At 36.4% G+C, this 13,142-nt stretch overlaps 2 protein-coding genes across 2 annotated transcripts in view; both read left to right on the top strand.

Moving 5' to 3' along the window:
* haus1 (HAUS augmin-like complex, subunit 1) overlaps positions 1-13,142 on the top strand; it is a 138,298-nt gene that overhangs the window by 29,405 nt on the left and 95,751 nt on the right. The gene's annotated exons all lie outside the window — the stretch shown is intronic.
* psmd5 (proteasome 26S subunit, non-ATPase 5) lies at positions 3,902-11,046 on the top strand. The gene is made up of 10 exons (XM_059542349.1): positions 3,902-4,103; positions 6,452-6,596; positions 7,742-7,855; positions 7,940-8,068; positions 8,147-8,256; positions 8,338-8,480; positions 9,124-9,315; positions 10,119-10,228; positions 10,310-10,450; positions 10,535-11,046. The coding sequence occupies exons 1-10, from the start codon at positions 3,928-3,930 to the stop codon at positions 10,790-10,792; spliced, it is 1,518 nt and encodes a 505-aa protein (XP_059398332.1). The 5' UTR covers positions 3,902-3,927; the 3' UTR covers positions 10,793-11,046.

Genomic DNA, 13,142 nt, shown 5'->3' with positions numbered 1-13,142 from the left:
ACAAATCAAGCCAAACAACACAACAAGCCAAAACAACACAAAAACACAGCGGTTCAAACCTCAACAAATAAAACTGACCAGTGAAAGAAACGCAAATAAAACAGGCCAATCAGAGAAGGGTAAATACAGATTCGCAGCAGTGACAGTGTGTCTCAGTCTGATCCCAAAATAACTGCCCAGCCCAGAGCAAGAAACCAGTCCACCCAAAAGAGACTGACAAATACACACACACACACACACACACACTGTTAGAGGTTCACAACGACCAACTATGAGTCCACGGAGAGGAAAGGGAAGAGAAGGAACCGGTGTCAAGGCTTTAAAGATGCTTTAACACATCAGGACATCCTATGCATAAGACACGTAACAAATGAAAACTCTTTAATTGTTTCTCCCTGACAAGAATGAGATCAAATGAATCTTAAGGTCTGCTGCTTTTCAGAAATAAATCCGATTCTTTCAGAACTGTTCTTAAATGTTACTGTCTCTCAAACTCAGGTTTGCCAAGACACCAAAGTCTGAGATCTCAATATAAACTAATTTTTTTTTAACAAATCCACGATTTTATAGCTCAGTAATTTATGTCAACAATAGTCTCTTTTGTATCTGTTTACACTCTCATTCAAAAGTTTAAAGTTGATAAGATTTTTTTTTATATTTTTGAAAGAAGCCTCTTGTGCTCCCCAAAGCTGCATTTATTTGATGAAAAAAAAACAGTGAAAACAGTAACATTCTGAAATATTTTTACAATTTAAAATAACTGTTTTCTATTTGAATATATTTTAAAATCGAAAACATTTCTGTGATGTAAAGCTACATTTTCAGCATCATTACTCCAGTGTCACATAATCCTTCAGGAATCAATCTTAAATACTGATTTGTTGCTCAAGAATCAATTCTGATTATGAATTGAATTTATGCATTTAGCAGACAAGCGACTAACATTTTCTCCTAACATGTGCTCCCTGGGATTCGAACCCCCAACTTTGGGCTTGCTAACGCAACGCTCCACCACTAGAGCGTTGAGGAACACATTATTATCATTGTTAAAAACAGTTGGGCTTCTTCATATTTTTGTGGAAACTTTGATGCATTTTATTTTCAGGAATTATTTGATGAACAAAAGTTCAAAAGAAAAGTATTTAAATGAACTAGAAATCTTTTGTTATAAATGTCTTTACCATCACTTTTGATCAATTTAATGCATCCTTGCTGAATAACTTTAATGAAATATAACTGACGCCATCAACTCTATGAAAGAGAAACTGCTGAGCAGTAGTTAAACTATTTGGTTTGCTTATTATTTTGAACTTTAGAAAACTTGTGCGTGTTTTTTTTAAAACATATACTATGCAAAAAACAATGTTGAGTCTGTTCAAACGAATCACCGAATACACTAATCGTGTCATTAAGGTAATGACAGTATGAGCGTTCATTAAAATCAAGCTACAGCTGTAATCCAAAAGAAATGAGACGTGAACAATGTCAACTATTTTAGTTCTATTACCATGGTTGAGTGTATGTGTGTGAAGGCACTGACTGTAATGTCTTTCAGAAAAGAAGGTGGGTCTTTGACATTTTATTTTTGTGAGTGAGGTTAAACTGGTGTGTATCTGTGTATCTCTGTGTGTGTGTGTGTGTGTGTGTGTGTGTGTGTGTGTGTGTGTGTGTGTATGTATGTGTGTGTGTGTGTGTGTGTGTGTGTGTGTGTGTGTGTGTGTGCGCGCGTGTGCATGTGTAGGATCTTATTTTACCTCAGAGGAACAGGGAGGCCATTGATGACCTGCTCTAAAACACACACACACACACACACACACACACACACACAGAAATGAAGGTCTATTTAGGCAGAACTCTCTGTGTGTGTTTATATGGGTGTGTGTATGTGTACTTTATCTCTTCTATTTAAAAACAAATGCTGTGACTTTGTCTCTGATATTGAAATGTTCTTATTTTACACCACATTTTTCTAATCACACACACACACACACAGTGGAACTGGCTTTCATTTTAACACAAGCACGTTTAAGAAAAATTAGGGTGTTCTACAAGAATGCCTGTGAACAGAAAAAGGCCAAATCCACTTTGATCGTGGACATACAGACCCTTTGTAAAGTCTGAAAGTGATGCTCATCAATAAGGCCATTGAATTCAGCCTCTTCCACAAACACATTTGAGGTGGTTTGACCCGTGTGTGTGTGCAGGACTATCCCACACATAAATAAAGCCACAGTCAAGAGGTCACATTAAAAACAATACTCATACTCATCAAGCATGCATTACTTGCATCAAAAGTGAGAGTAAAGACTTTTATAAAGTTACAAAAGATTTTACAAATGCTGTTCCTTTGAACATTCAATTCATCAAAGAATCCACAAAAATAAGAAGCAAAACAACAGTTTTCAACACTGATAATAATCACAAATGTTTCTTGAGCAGCAAATCAGCATATTAGGATGATTTCTGAAGGATCCTGCGACAGCTTTATACAGCTTTGCTTCACAGGTATAAATATATTACAATAGAAAGCAGATATTTTTAATAGTAATAATACAGAATCATTTTTGATCAAATAAAAGCAGCCTTGGAAAGCCTAAGGAGCTTTATTCTGATCAGAAACATTAAAAAATGTTAGTTTGTTATGCATTTTATTCACAGACAGACAGATAGATGGACACAAGTGACCTAAGCAGGCATGAGGATGAAACATGGGCACCCTAAGACATTTTCTCCCGCCGCAGAAGCTCTATGGATGGGCATTTGTGCTGCTGGCATTAAATGGAGCTGCCAATGTGGAATAATCCGGAATGATCCTGGCGTTATCCACTGGCACATCACCTACATTCCCACGGCCTAATAGGGATTACTGTTCAACACACACCACACACACTCCAGAGTCCACAAACAATGATGTGAAGAGATATACAGATACAAACATACACACTGCTGAGGAAGAACACACACACTCATATTCACATACAGGTAAGATGATGTTCTGAGATCTGCTAATAGAAAGCTGGCTTAATCGACTATATGCAAACTTTAGCTGGAGCCTTTACTAGACACTAGAGGGTGGACTATTGTATTATCGTGATGGTACCAGATTATACTACTATGATGCTTTTTTTGTTGGAGTATATATTTTTTGCCATGTTTAATGACAATAATAAGACATATAAATATGGAAATCAGTCATTAACATGGTATATATCAAAGTACCGTGGTATGATGAGATGATCCCATCACAGAAAGGGATACTTGCTGAACACGAATGTTAATTAAGAGCCGCAAATAATAACCAATTAATGAAGATGAGACAAGCACCAATGGCGTCATCTAGTGGCCGGTTGAAGGACGTACAGAATCTCTCCTAATCCGTAATGCTTGGTTGTTTACATTGAAAACAAGTCTCTCATATACACCACAGTCACAGACGCAAATAAAGCAAACCTAATAATTGTCACGTAGATGTAAGAACACATTTTGTACAATAACGTTTATACATTACCTGGAAACTGGCGCGTGACTCTTCAAACGTAACAATTAAATCATAAATAAAACGAAAGATGTGTTTTACTAAAACAAGGTGTCATCACTCCGTAGTTTCCGCCAAAACATAGCGTTCGAAATAAATAAATATTTAAAATTCAATCATCATTCAGTTAAAAAATAACACTGAATAATTAATCATTACATTATTATAAATTTGTATTTTAATTTATTTTCATGAAAACAATAGTAGCAAAAAGAAAGTTTCCACAGTTTAGCAGTATTATCAATAACTGTATTTTAGCAAACATGGTTATCACGATAATTTTTGTCAGGATTTATTTCTCGTTGTTTAGTTTGACAGTTCTGTAACTGTTATGCAAATAAGCCCACGCGAACGTTTCCCGCCCCTCGGTCACGTGACGCAAACATTTGTGCATGATGGCGGCGGCTATAGAGAGTTTGCTGAATGAAATCAGTGAATCAGAGGATCCGATCGAGGAGCTCAAGAGACTCCGTACGGCCGTTTTTGCGACGCCTGTAAGCGGGTTGAGGCAGGCGTTGTCTGGAGCCCGACTGGAGATCATATTCAGCCTTTTAAACACAAATGACAAGTGAGTGTTGATTCTGCTGAGTCAAGAGACACAATAAATACTACAGACTGCACGCTTACACTACATACGTGAGCAGTTTGATCGACTTCTTCCTCAGTCTTCACATAATTATGCCATTTTATGCACTTTTTATGATGTTAAGAATATGTATATATATATATATATATATATATTTAGGTTTTTTTTTTTTACTTTTGTTAAATCTATTTGAATAGCAATTCAAGTCAAGGCATTATCGTTGTTAAACACAAACATAAAAAATCCAAGCAGGATACACGGTGCTTTATATATATATATACACACAACCCGAATTCCGGAAAAGTTGGGACGTTTTTTAAATTTTAATAAAATGAAAACTAAAAGACTTTCAAATCACATGAGCCAATATTTTATTCACAATAGAACATAGTTAACATAGCAAATGTTTAAACTGAGAAAGTTTACAATTTTATGCACAAAATTAGCTCGTTTCAATTTTGATTTCTGCTACAGGTCTCAAAATAGTTGGGACGGGGCATGTTTACCATGGTGTAGCATCTCCTTTTCTTTTCAAAACAGTTTGAAGACGTCTGGGCATTGAGGCTATGAGTTGCTGGAGTTTTGCTGTTGGAATTTGGTCCCATTCTTGCCTTACATAGATTTCCAGCTGCTGAAGAGTTCGTGGTCGTCTTTGACGTATTTTTCGTTTAATGATGCGCCAAATGTTCTCTATAGGTGAAAGATCTGGACTGCAGGCAGGCCAGGTTAGCACCCGGACTCTTCTACGACGAAGCCATGCTGTTGTTATAGCTGCAGTATGTGGTTTTGCATTGTCCTGCTGAAATAAACAAGGCCTTCCCTGAAATAGACGTTGTTTGGAGGGAAGCATATGTTGCTCTAAAACCTTTATATACCTTTCAGCATTCACAGAGCCTTCCAAAACATGCAAGCTGCCCATACCGTATGCACTTATGCACCCCCATACCATCAGAGATGCTGGCTTTTGAACTGAACGCTGATAACATGCTGGAAGGTCTCCCTCCTCTTTAGCCCGGAGGACACGGCGCCCGTGATTTCCAACAAGAATGTCAAATTTGGACTCATCTGACCATAAAACACTATTCCACTTTGAAATAGTCCATTTTAAATGAGCCTTGGCCCACAGGACACGACGGCGCTTCTGGACCATGTTCACATATGGCTTCCTTTATGCATGATAGAGCTTTAGTTGGCATCTGCTGATGGCACGGCGGATTGTGTTTACCGACAGTGGTTTCTGAAAGTATTCCTGGGCCCATTTAGTAATGTCATTGACACAATCATGCCGATGAGTGATGCAGTGTCGTCTGAGAGCCCGAAGACCACGGGCATCCAATAAAGGTCTCCGGCCTTGTCCCTTACGCACAGAGATTTCTCCAGTTTCTCTGAATCTTTTGATGATGTTATGCACTGTAGATGATGAGATTTGCAAAGCCTTTGCAATTTGACGTTGAGGAACATTGTTTTTAAAGTTTTCCACAATTTTTTTACGCAGTCTTTCACAGATTGGAGAGCCTCTGCCCATCTTTACTTCTGAGAGACTCTGCTTCTCTAAGACAAAGCTTTTATAGCTAATCATGTTACAGACCTGATATCAATTTACTTAATTAATCACTAGATGTTCTCCCAGCTGAATCTTTTCAAAACTGCTTGCTTTTTTAGCCATTTGTTGCCCCCGTGCCAACTTTTTTGAGACCTGTAGCAGGCATTAAATTTTAAATGAGCTAATTAAGTGGATAAAAGTGTAAAATTTCTCAGTTTAAACATTTGCTACGTTATCTATGTTCTATTGTGAATAAAATATTGGCTCATGTGATTTGAAATTCCTTTAGTTTTCATTTTATTAAAATTTAAAAAACGTCCCAACTTTTCCGGAATTCGGGTTGTATATATATATATATATATATATATATATATATACACACACACACACACATATGTATATATACACACACACACACACACATATATATATATATATATATATGTTTATGTATGTGTGTGTGTGTGTGTGTGTGTTTTAAATTAAAATATATATTGCCAGTTATTTAGACAGTTTTAAGGCATTCCATTTTTTAAGCTGTTCTAAGGATCGGAAAAAGATTTCTAAATGCCAACAAAGTTAAAGGAGCTCTAAGAAACCTATTTTCTTGCTCTCTTTTTTTAAATAAGAGATTGTGTTAGAGGGCTTTGCACTTGCACATCAAAATGATATCAGTTATGCATTATGCTTAACTAGATTAAGAAATATTCTTTAAAAAAAATAAGTTGAAATAGAGAAAGGGTGGAAAGTGTCATGGAAAACTAAAATTGGACTGTTTTGGGTGCAGAGAGCAGATCGAGATATGTGTGGAAATCCTGAGTCGTGTTCTGCAGGCTTTAGAACCCGTCCAGCTGGCTCAGAACTACAAGACGGCGCTCCAGAGTGGACTTAACCATCCGAATGACTCGGTCAAAGTGCTCACCCTCACACAGGTCAGTGCTGAAGGTGCGCAACAGTCTCCATCTACCTTTTCAGCAGCTTTGTATCCAGAAATGTGTTTTTCCTAAAATAATTTTGAAAAAGTCTTTGGTGAAGCGTTACAAGCCATGAACCAAACTAACCAGCCACGAGGAGAATCAAAACATTACAAACCTTGATCTGAAGTAATAAGGTACCTGAAAAATGAACAAAGGTACAAGACTTAACGGCTTTAATGAGGGAAAAATATTCTAGACAAACTTCAGTCTGGGTTTAGGAGTGGTCATAGAACAGAATCAGGCCTTCTAAGAGTTACCTGTGGGGTTCAAACAGGATCCATTTTGGGACCAATCCTGTTTTTCATTGTACATGCTTCTTTTGGAAATTATTTTTAAGAAGTACAGTATTTCTTAACATATCTGTATATGGATGATACTCAAGTTTACTTGCCCCTGAGACCCAAGTAGTAAGGACCCCAGTGCCATACTCTTCAAGTGTCTGGAGGAAGTAAAGCTGTGAGGAAGTAAAGATCTTTAAAGTCATATCTGTATTCTCTTCTGTTGTCTTTTTAGCATATTATTATATGGATGTTTTTATGTTTTGTTGTGCTGCACTTTTGGTTTCTATTTGCAATGTATAGCACTTTGGAGCTACTGTGTAGCCTGTTAAGGTGCTATATATATAAATTCTATAATAATTGGTGGAGATTTCTCATCATTGGTAAGGTAGTTTTTCATGAGGAATTCAGCCGTAAAACATCATTATTACTCCGTTGAAATAATGCAGGCTGAAGGCTTCAACAAAAGCATATACCATCGATAAACAAGTCTGTCTGTAAAAGCTTTGTAAGTGATTGTCTAAAATCAGTTCCCCTATGACGAAAATGAATCAGGTTTTTTTACTTCCAAAAACCAACCTGCTGCGCACTATTGGTGGAGATTTCTTTACAGATTCATGGATAATGTAGTCTCTCACCAAAAATTTCATTGTTAAACGCAATTTTTTAAAAATACATTGAAATAACAGACATGCTGTTTATAAGCTATCCTATAAATAAATGGGATTTTTATCTCTGGAACCTGAATGTTGCATTCTATACAGGTTTATTCCAATCTGTAATATTGTAATCGATCCATCCGTGGTGTATTTATGTCCACAGATGGGGCGTGTTGTCGGTCACGCTGATGGAGTGTCTCAGATCCTGAACAGTGCAGAGATCCTGTGTGATGTGATTCAGTGCATCAGCGTCGAGCGCATCGCTGTGGCCAAAGAGGTACAGAGACCCACACTTCACTCCTACATCAATGTTTTTCCTCTATGAACTGCCTTTAATTCGATTTGTTTTGTTTTTGGTCAGGCGATATCTGCCCTCAGTAAACTTAGCAACACAAAGGCGGGGCTTGATGTTCTGTTTCACTCTGATTTGCTGAACAAGCTGAAGGATGTGATGCTCACCAGTGACATCATCAGATACAGAGTTTATGAGGTTAGTGATCATTTGCGGATGGAAGGAATGAACTTTATGAGAGATTCAAGCTTTATCGTGTCCATTCTGTGTGTGCAGTTGATAGTGGAGGTGTCCACAGTGTCTCCAGTGTCTCTGGGTTACTGCGCCAACAGTGGATTAATCTCAAAGATGCTGGAGGAACTGACCGGAGACGATGTGTTGGTCAGGTAATGATCTCACAAACACTATTATACAATATGAAACGCATGTATGCTGTCAGAGATCTACTTACTCTCTTCTCTTCCCAGAGCAACTGCTATAGAGATGGTGACCAATCTGTCTCAGAGTCAACATGGCCGTCAGTATCTGGCGCAGCAAGGCATCATGGATAAAATTTCCAACATGATAATCGCTGCAGAATCCGACCCCTTCTCAAGCCTTTACCTGCCAGGTGAGTGTATGTTTCCACATTCATGAAAAACCTGAAAATATCAGGAAGTTTCATTTGATTTCCAGGACTGGAAGTATTAAAAAGCCATTGAAAGTGTTTAATATATTTTTTTCCATCTATTAAATTATTAAATCCCCACGAGAAATATCAAAAACTAATGTAATACAGAAATTGCAAAGTTAAGACATGACCATTGGACAAAAAAGTCTGAGGTCAGAAAAAAAACAGGTGGAGAAGAAATGACAAAAAGAATTGCAAAAGAATTAAGAATTAAAGTGAAGATTAATTTAAAGTCAATTCTGCAAGACAGACTTTTCAGGATAGGAGATGAAATAAAAATGAGCTCCCAAATCTTAATGCCAGATTCTGGAAGATATATTATTCAAAGTCCTTATTCAGCAGTCATTTAAAATATCGTGGACATTGTTTATTTTAAATATTTGAATATAAGTTGCTAAATATATATATATATATATATATATATATATATATATATATATATATATATATATATATATATATATATATATTTGTATTATTATTTATTTATTTATTCTTATGTCCTTGTATTATTGGAAATGTCAAACGGTTACTTTGCTGTAATGCTATGTTATTATTATTATTATTATTATTAATATTATAGGGCTGGTGAAGTTCTTTGGGAGTCTGGCGATTATGGACAGTCCTCAGCAGGTCTGTGAGAAGTACCCAGTGTTCCTTGAGGTGGTCTTCTCCATGGTGTTGAACCTTGACCCCACACTGACTCCTGTTGCCCTGGATACGCTCGGAGTGCTCGGCAATACTGTGGAGGGTAAACAAGTTCTGCAGAAAACAGGTAACTGTGTGTTTGTGAACACATCTGCACAATAGACCATTCAAAAAGAGAGATGTTTATGTTTCAGATCTGCTTTTAATAAAACCTGTTAGTTCAGTAAAGTTATGGCTTGCAATAACATACAGTGCAGCACAACAATTGTAGTTTGATTTGCAGACGTGTGTTTATAACTGAAGTTTTCAATTTATAATTTAGCAATAATTTGTATTGTATTTAGCAATAATTTGTATATAATATAATTTGTACAATTTCATAGAAATTGAATAATTTTTACATAAGAAATGCAATTTCAGGCTTAGTTCAGTCGCTATCCACAGAGCAGTTTTAATTAATCATCTGTTGAACAAATAATAATTAATTATTTTACATTTCTATGTTAATTCTCTATATATAATATACAGCTTTATCTAAGAGAGGATTACTTTTGTATGTAAGAAAAAGTGACATTAAAACTTAAATATTCCAAAATGAGTCAAAATTGAATCAGTAATCATTGGAAATATGACTGAAACTATTTAATATGTAGTTTTTATATTTAAATTGCTGAACATGTTTTTAATAATAGCAATTATTATTATTGTCTAAGAGAGAATAACTTTCATATATAAGCAAAAAGAACATTAAAGTCAAAATATTCCCAAATGAATCAGAATTGAATCAAACCACATTAGAATCAGAATTGAATCAAATGAATAGGATGTGAATCGGAATCTAACCAAACTGAATCAGTACACCTAGCCCTACTAGTTACAGGGATGGTTGGCTTCATTTTGAACTCTTTCTCACTTAGCTGTTTGTTACAGGTGAGAAGTTCACATCCGTGCTGAAGAGAATCGGTAAAGTGGCCGCTGATGGCGCCACTGAGCTCAGGGTCAGATGTTTGGAGGCTCTCGCTCAGCTGCTCACGTTGCCTGTGAGTGTGTGTCGGTGTGTTTTCCCACAGGATTGGTGTTCAGATGGAGGTTTTGCTTTAAAATGTCTGTGTTTTGTGTAGGTGGAGCAGCAGACAGATGACCTGTTACTGTTGACCGAGTCGTGGTTCAACTGTCTGAGCTCTCAGCCCATGCTGATGATCCAAAACATAAGCACACAGCCCTTCCCAGAGCTCTACTGCAGCGCACTACGAATCTTCACTGTAAGAGAGAGAGATACTGTGTGTGTGTGTGTTGATATCTTTAAATGCATATTAAAGTTGTTTTCTCTGCTCGTTTGTGTCCAGGCCATTGGCTGTCAGCCGTGGGCTCAGCAGCTGATGATGGACACTCCTGGATTTGTGGAGTGGGTGATGGATCGCTCAGTGGGGACTGGAAAAGAAGCAAAGGATTGTAAATTTGAGCTGGTGGGGGCGCTGCTGAGCTCCTCCAGTGCCCGGGAGATATTTGGAGCACACAATTACTTAAAGCTGAAGACCTACCTGAACGAGGGACCCTATTATGTCAGCGCCATGTCTATAGTCATCACAGAGGGAGCCGACTGATATACAGATTTAGACACATATATACTTCAGTAAGAGTTTGAACTTTTTCTACTGTCAGAGGTTAGTTTTCCATCAAATGTAGATAAAATGGGACCAAAAGCTCTTTAGACAGTTTTCAGCACTTGGAACATATACAGAGTGCATCAAATGTTTATACTTCCAGGTGTTGATGCACCATGATGAATTTGGTTCTGTTTGTATCATTAAAAGTAATTAAAAATCATCAAAATCACTTATCATTAAAAAGTAAATTTAAGTGGTTTATTGCTGATATTTTTTTTGTTGATATGTTATTTTTTTTTTTTTTTTTATCTACACTACCATTCAAACATTTGGAGTCAGTCATAATTTTATATACTATTATTCAGCAAAGCTGAATTAAAATCAGTAAAGGTGACAGTAAAGTCTCTTATAATGTTAAAAAATATTTGTTTGTTTTTTATTATTCTATCAGAACAAAAAAAGTATCACAGTTTCCACAAAAATATGAAGCAGCACGACTGTTTTCAACATAACATTAATAATCAAAAATGTTTCTGGGGCACCAAGTCAGAATATAAGAATGATTTCTTGAAAACTGGAGTAATGATGGTGAAAATTCAGCTTTGATAACCGCAATAAATTACATTTTAACATATTCAAATAGAAAACAGTTATTTTGAATAACAATTATATTTCACAATATGTATTTCTGATCAAATAAATGCAGTCTTAGTGAGCAGAAGAGACTTTTTACAAAAACATGAAACGTCAAAATATGAGTGGTTTGCTTTTGCAACTCGTCCACAATGCTGTGTTTCACACGCTGACCCAAATCAAAAGAGCCAACCCTGTTCCAGATTCAAAGTGCAAGTCTGATCGATTTGAAATTAAACGGAAAAACTCGTTTCAAAAAGAATCGTTGATGAGGAATCATTCATGTGCATTTAAAACTTTAATATGATGTATGTGCTTGGCATGGCCAATCATTCAGTCTAGAAGAGAGCAATATTTTGTTATTAATGAAGAAATAAAACTAGCTCCAATGTCCTCATCTATCCACCAAGTCCAGCTGAAATAAATAAAAATACGATCAAAAGTGAGAGTGGATTCGGGGTTGAGTTTTACTGCACACACACGCACTTCTTACAGCCTCACAGAGGTAACAATATGTACAAAATATTGACTGATACAAACAAAATGTACTTTTTCACACATCCAATAAATCAGTCTTTTGAGGCACACTGATGATGTATATACAGGGAGGTGGCACTCTGGAAGATGGGAGAAAAACTGGACTGGTCCATTTCAACAGTTTCCAAAGTTTTCTAAAATGATTTGAGAAGAGCTGAGGTGAATCTTAGGCAGGCTGGGCATTCATGAAACCAATACCATGCCATTAATCAGTGATGGGGTCTGAATGCAGAGTGCATTTAATTGGCCAGTTAAAAACCAAAGTGTAAACTCGGCTCCTTCAACCACTTTTTCATTCACCTGCTCAAATTGTTCTTGAGACGATACAAAAAAATCAGCTACCATTCACTTCAGTGGAAAAAAACTCAAACCAAATATCACTATTACAGTACTCAATTTCTATCTTAAGGACAGTCCGTTTTAATAAACCCCTGCAACTTATTGGCAAAGTTTCACATGCAAAAAAGATCAATTGTTTGTCAATAGTGTAGCAATGCATTAAGTCATTTTCAAAATGCGGTGAATCCATGTGACCAACTTGAACCAGTTGCGAAATGAGCTTGGGGGATTTCTCCTGCAATAATTCATCAAACAACAGTAAATGCATCTGCACATTTTATTTAAAGGGATAGTTCACCCAAAAATGAAAACTCATCATTTACTCACCCTCATGTCGTTCCAAGCCTGTATGAGTTTCTTTCTTCTGTTGAGCACAAAAGAAGATATTTTGAAGAATGTTAGTAACCAAACAGTTGCTGTCGGCCATTGACTTACATATTATGTAAAAAAAAAAAAAAATGGAAGTCAATGGCTACCATTAACTGTTTGATTACCAACATTCTTAAAAATATATTTTTCTGTGCTCAAGAGAAGAAAGAAACCCATTTAGGTGTGGTCACTTTTAACATTGTTCGGCCAATTTTCCGTGGTCGAAATCCAGTAATTTCAATAAGAATTAACGCAACATTTTCATGTGCGAGAAAATGATATCCCAAGCAGATTTCGAATGTGTCGAAGATGTTCCAATTCATTCTTCATGAATTTTTACACTATTGACAAGACACTGGTCTTTTTTCTTTGCAAAATTCCCAACTTTTTTAGCGACAAATAAGCAATAAGGGATCTCAATGAAATTTCATTAGAATTTAACCAATTAGGGACAAAAAGAATTGTAAGT

Source organism: Carassius carassius, chromosome 47 (assembly GCF_963082965.1).
Source record: "Carassius carassius chromosome 47, fCarCar2.1, whole genome shotgun sequence".
Lineage (NCBI taxonomy): Eukaryota > Metazoa > Chordata > Actinopteri > Cypriniformes > Cyprinidae > Carassius > Carassius carassius.
This window is presented reverse-complemented; position numbering and strand designations above follow the sequence as displayed.

Excerpts from the sequence above, each read along its gene's own strand:
- psmd5 (XM_059542349.1), top strand. The coding sequence starts at position 3,928 with ATGATGGCGGCGGCTATAGAGAGTTTGCTGAATGAAATCAGTGAATCA. Across the intron at positions 9,316-10,118 it reads ACAAGTTCTGCAGAAAACAG|GTGAGAAGTTCACATCCGTG; the intron begins GTAACTGTGTGT and ends TGTTTGTTACAG. Across the intron at positions 10,451-10,534 it reads GCGCACTACGAATCTTCACT|GCCATTGGCTGTCAGCCGTG; the intron begins GTAAGAGAGAGA and ends GTTTGTGTCCAG.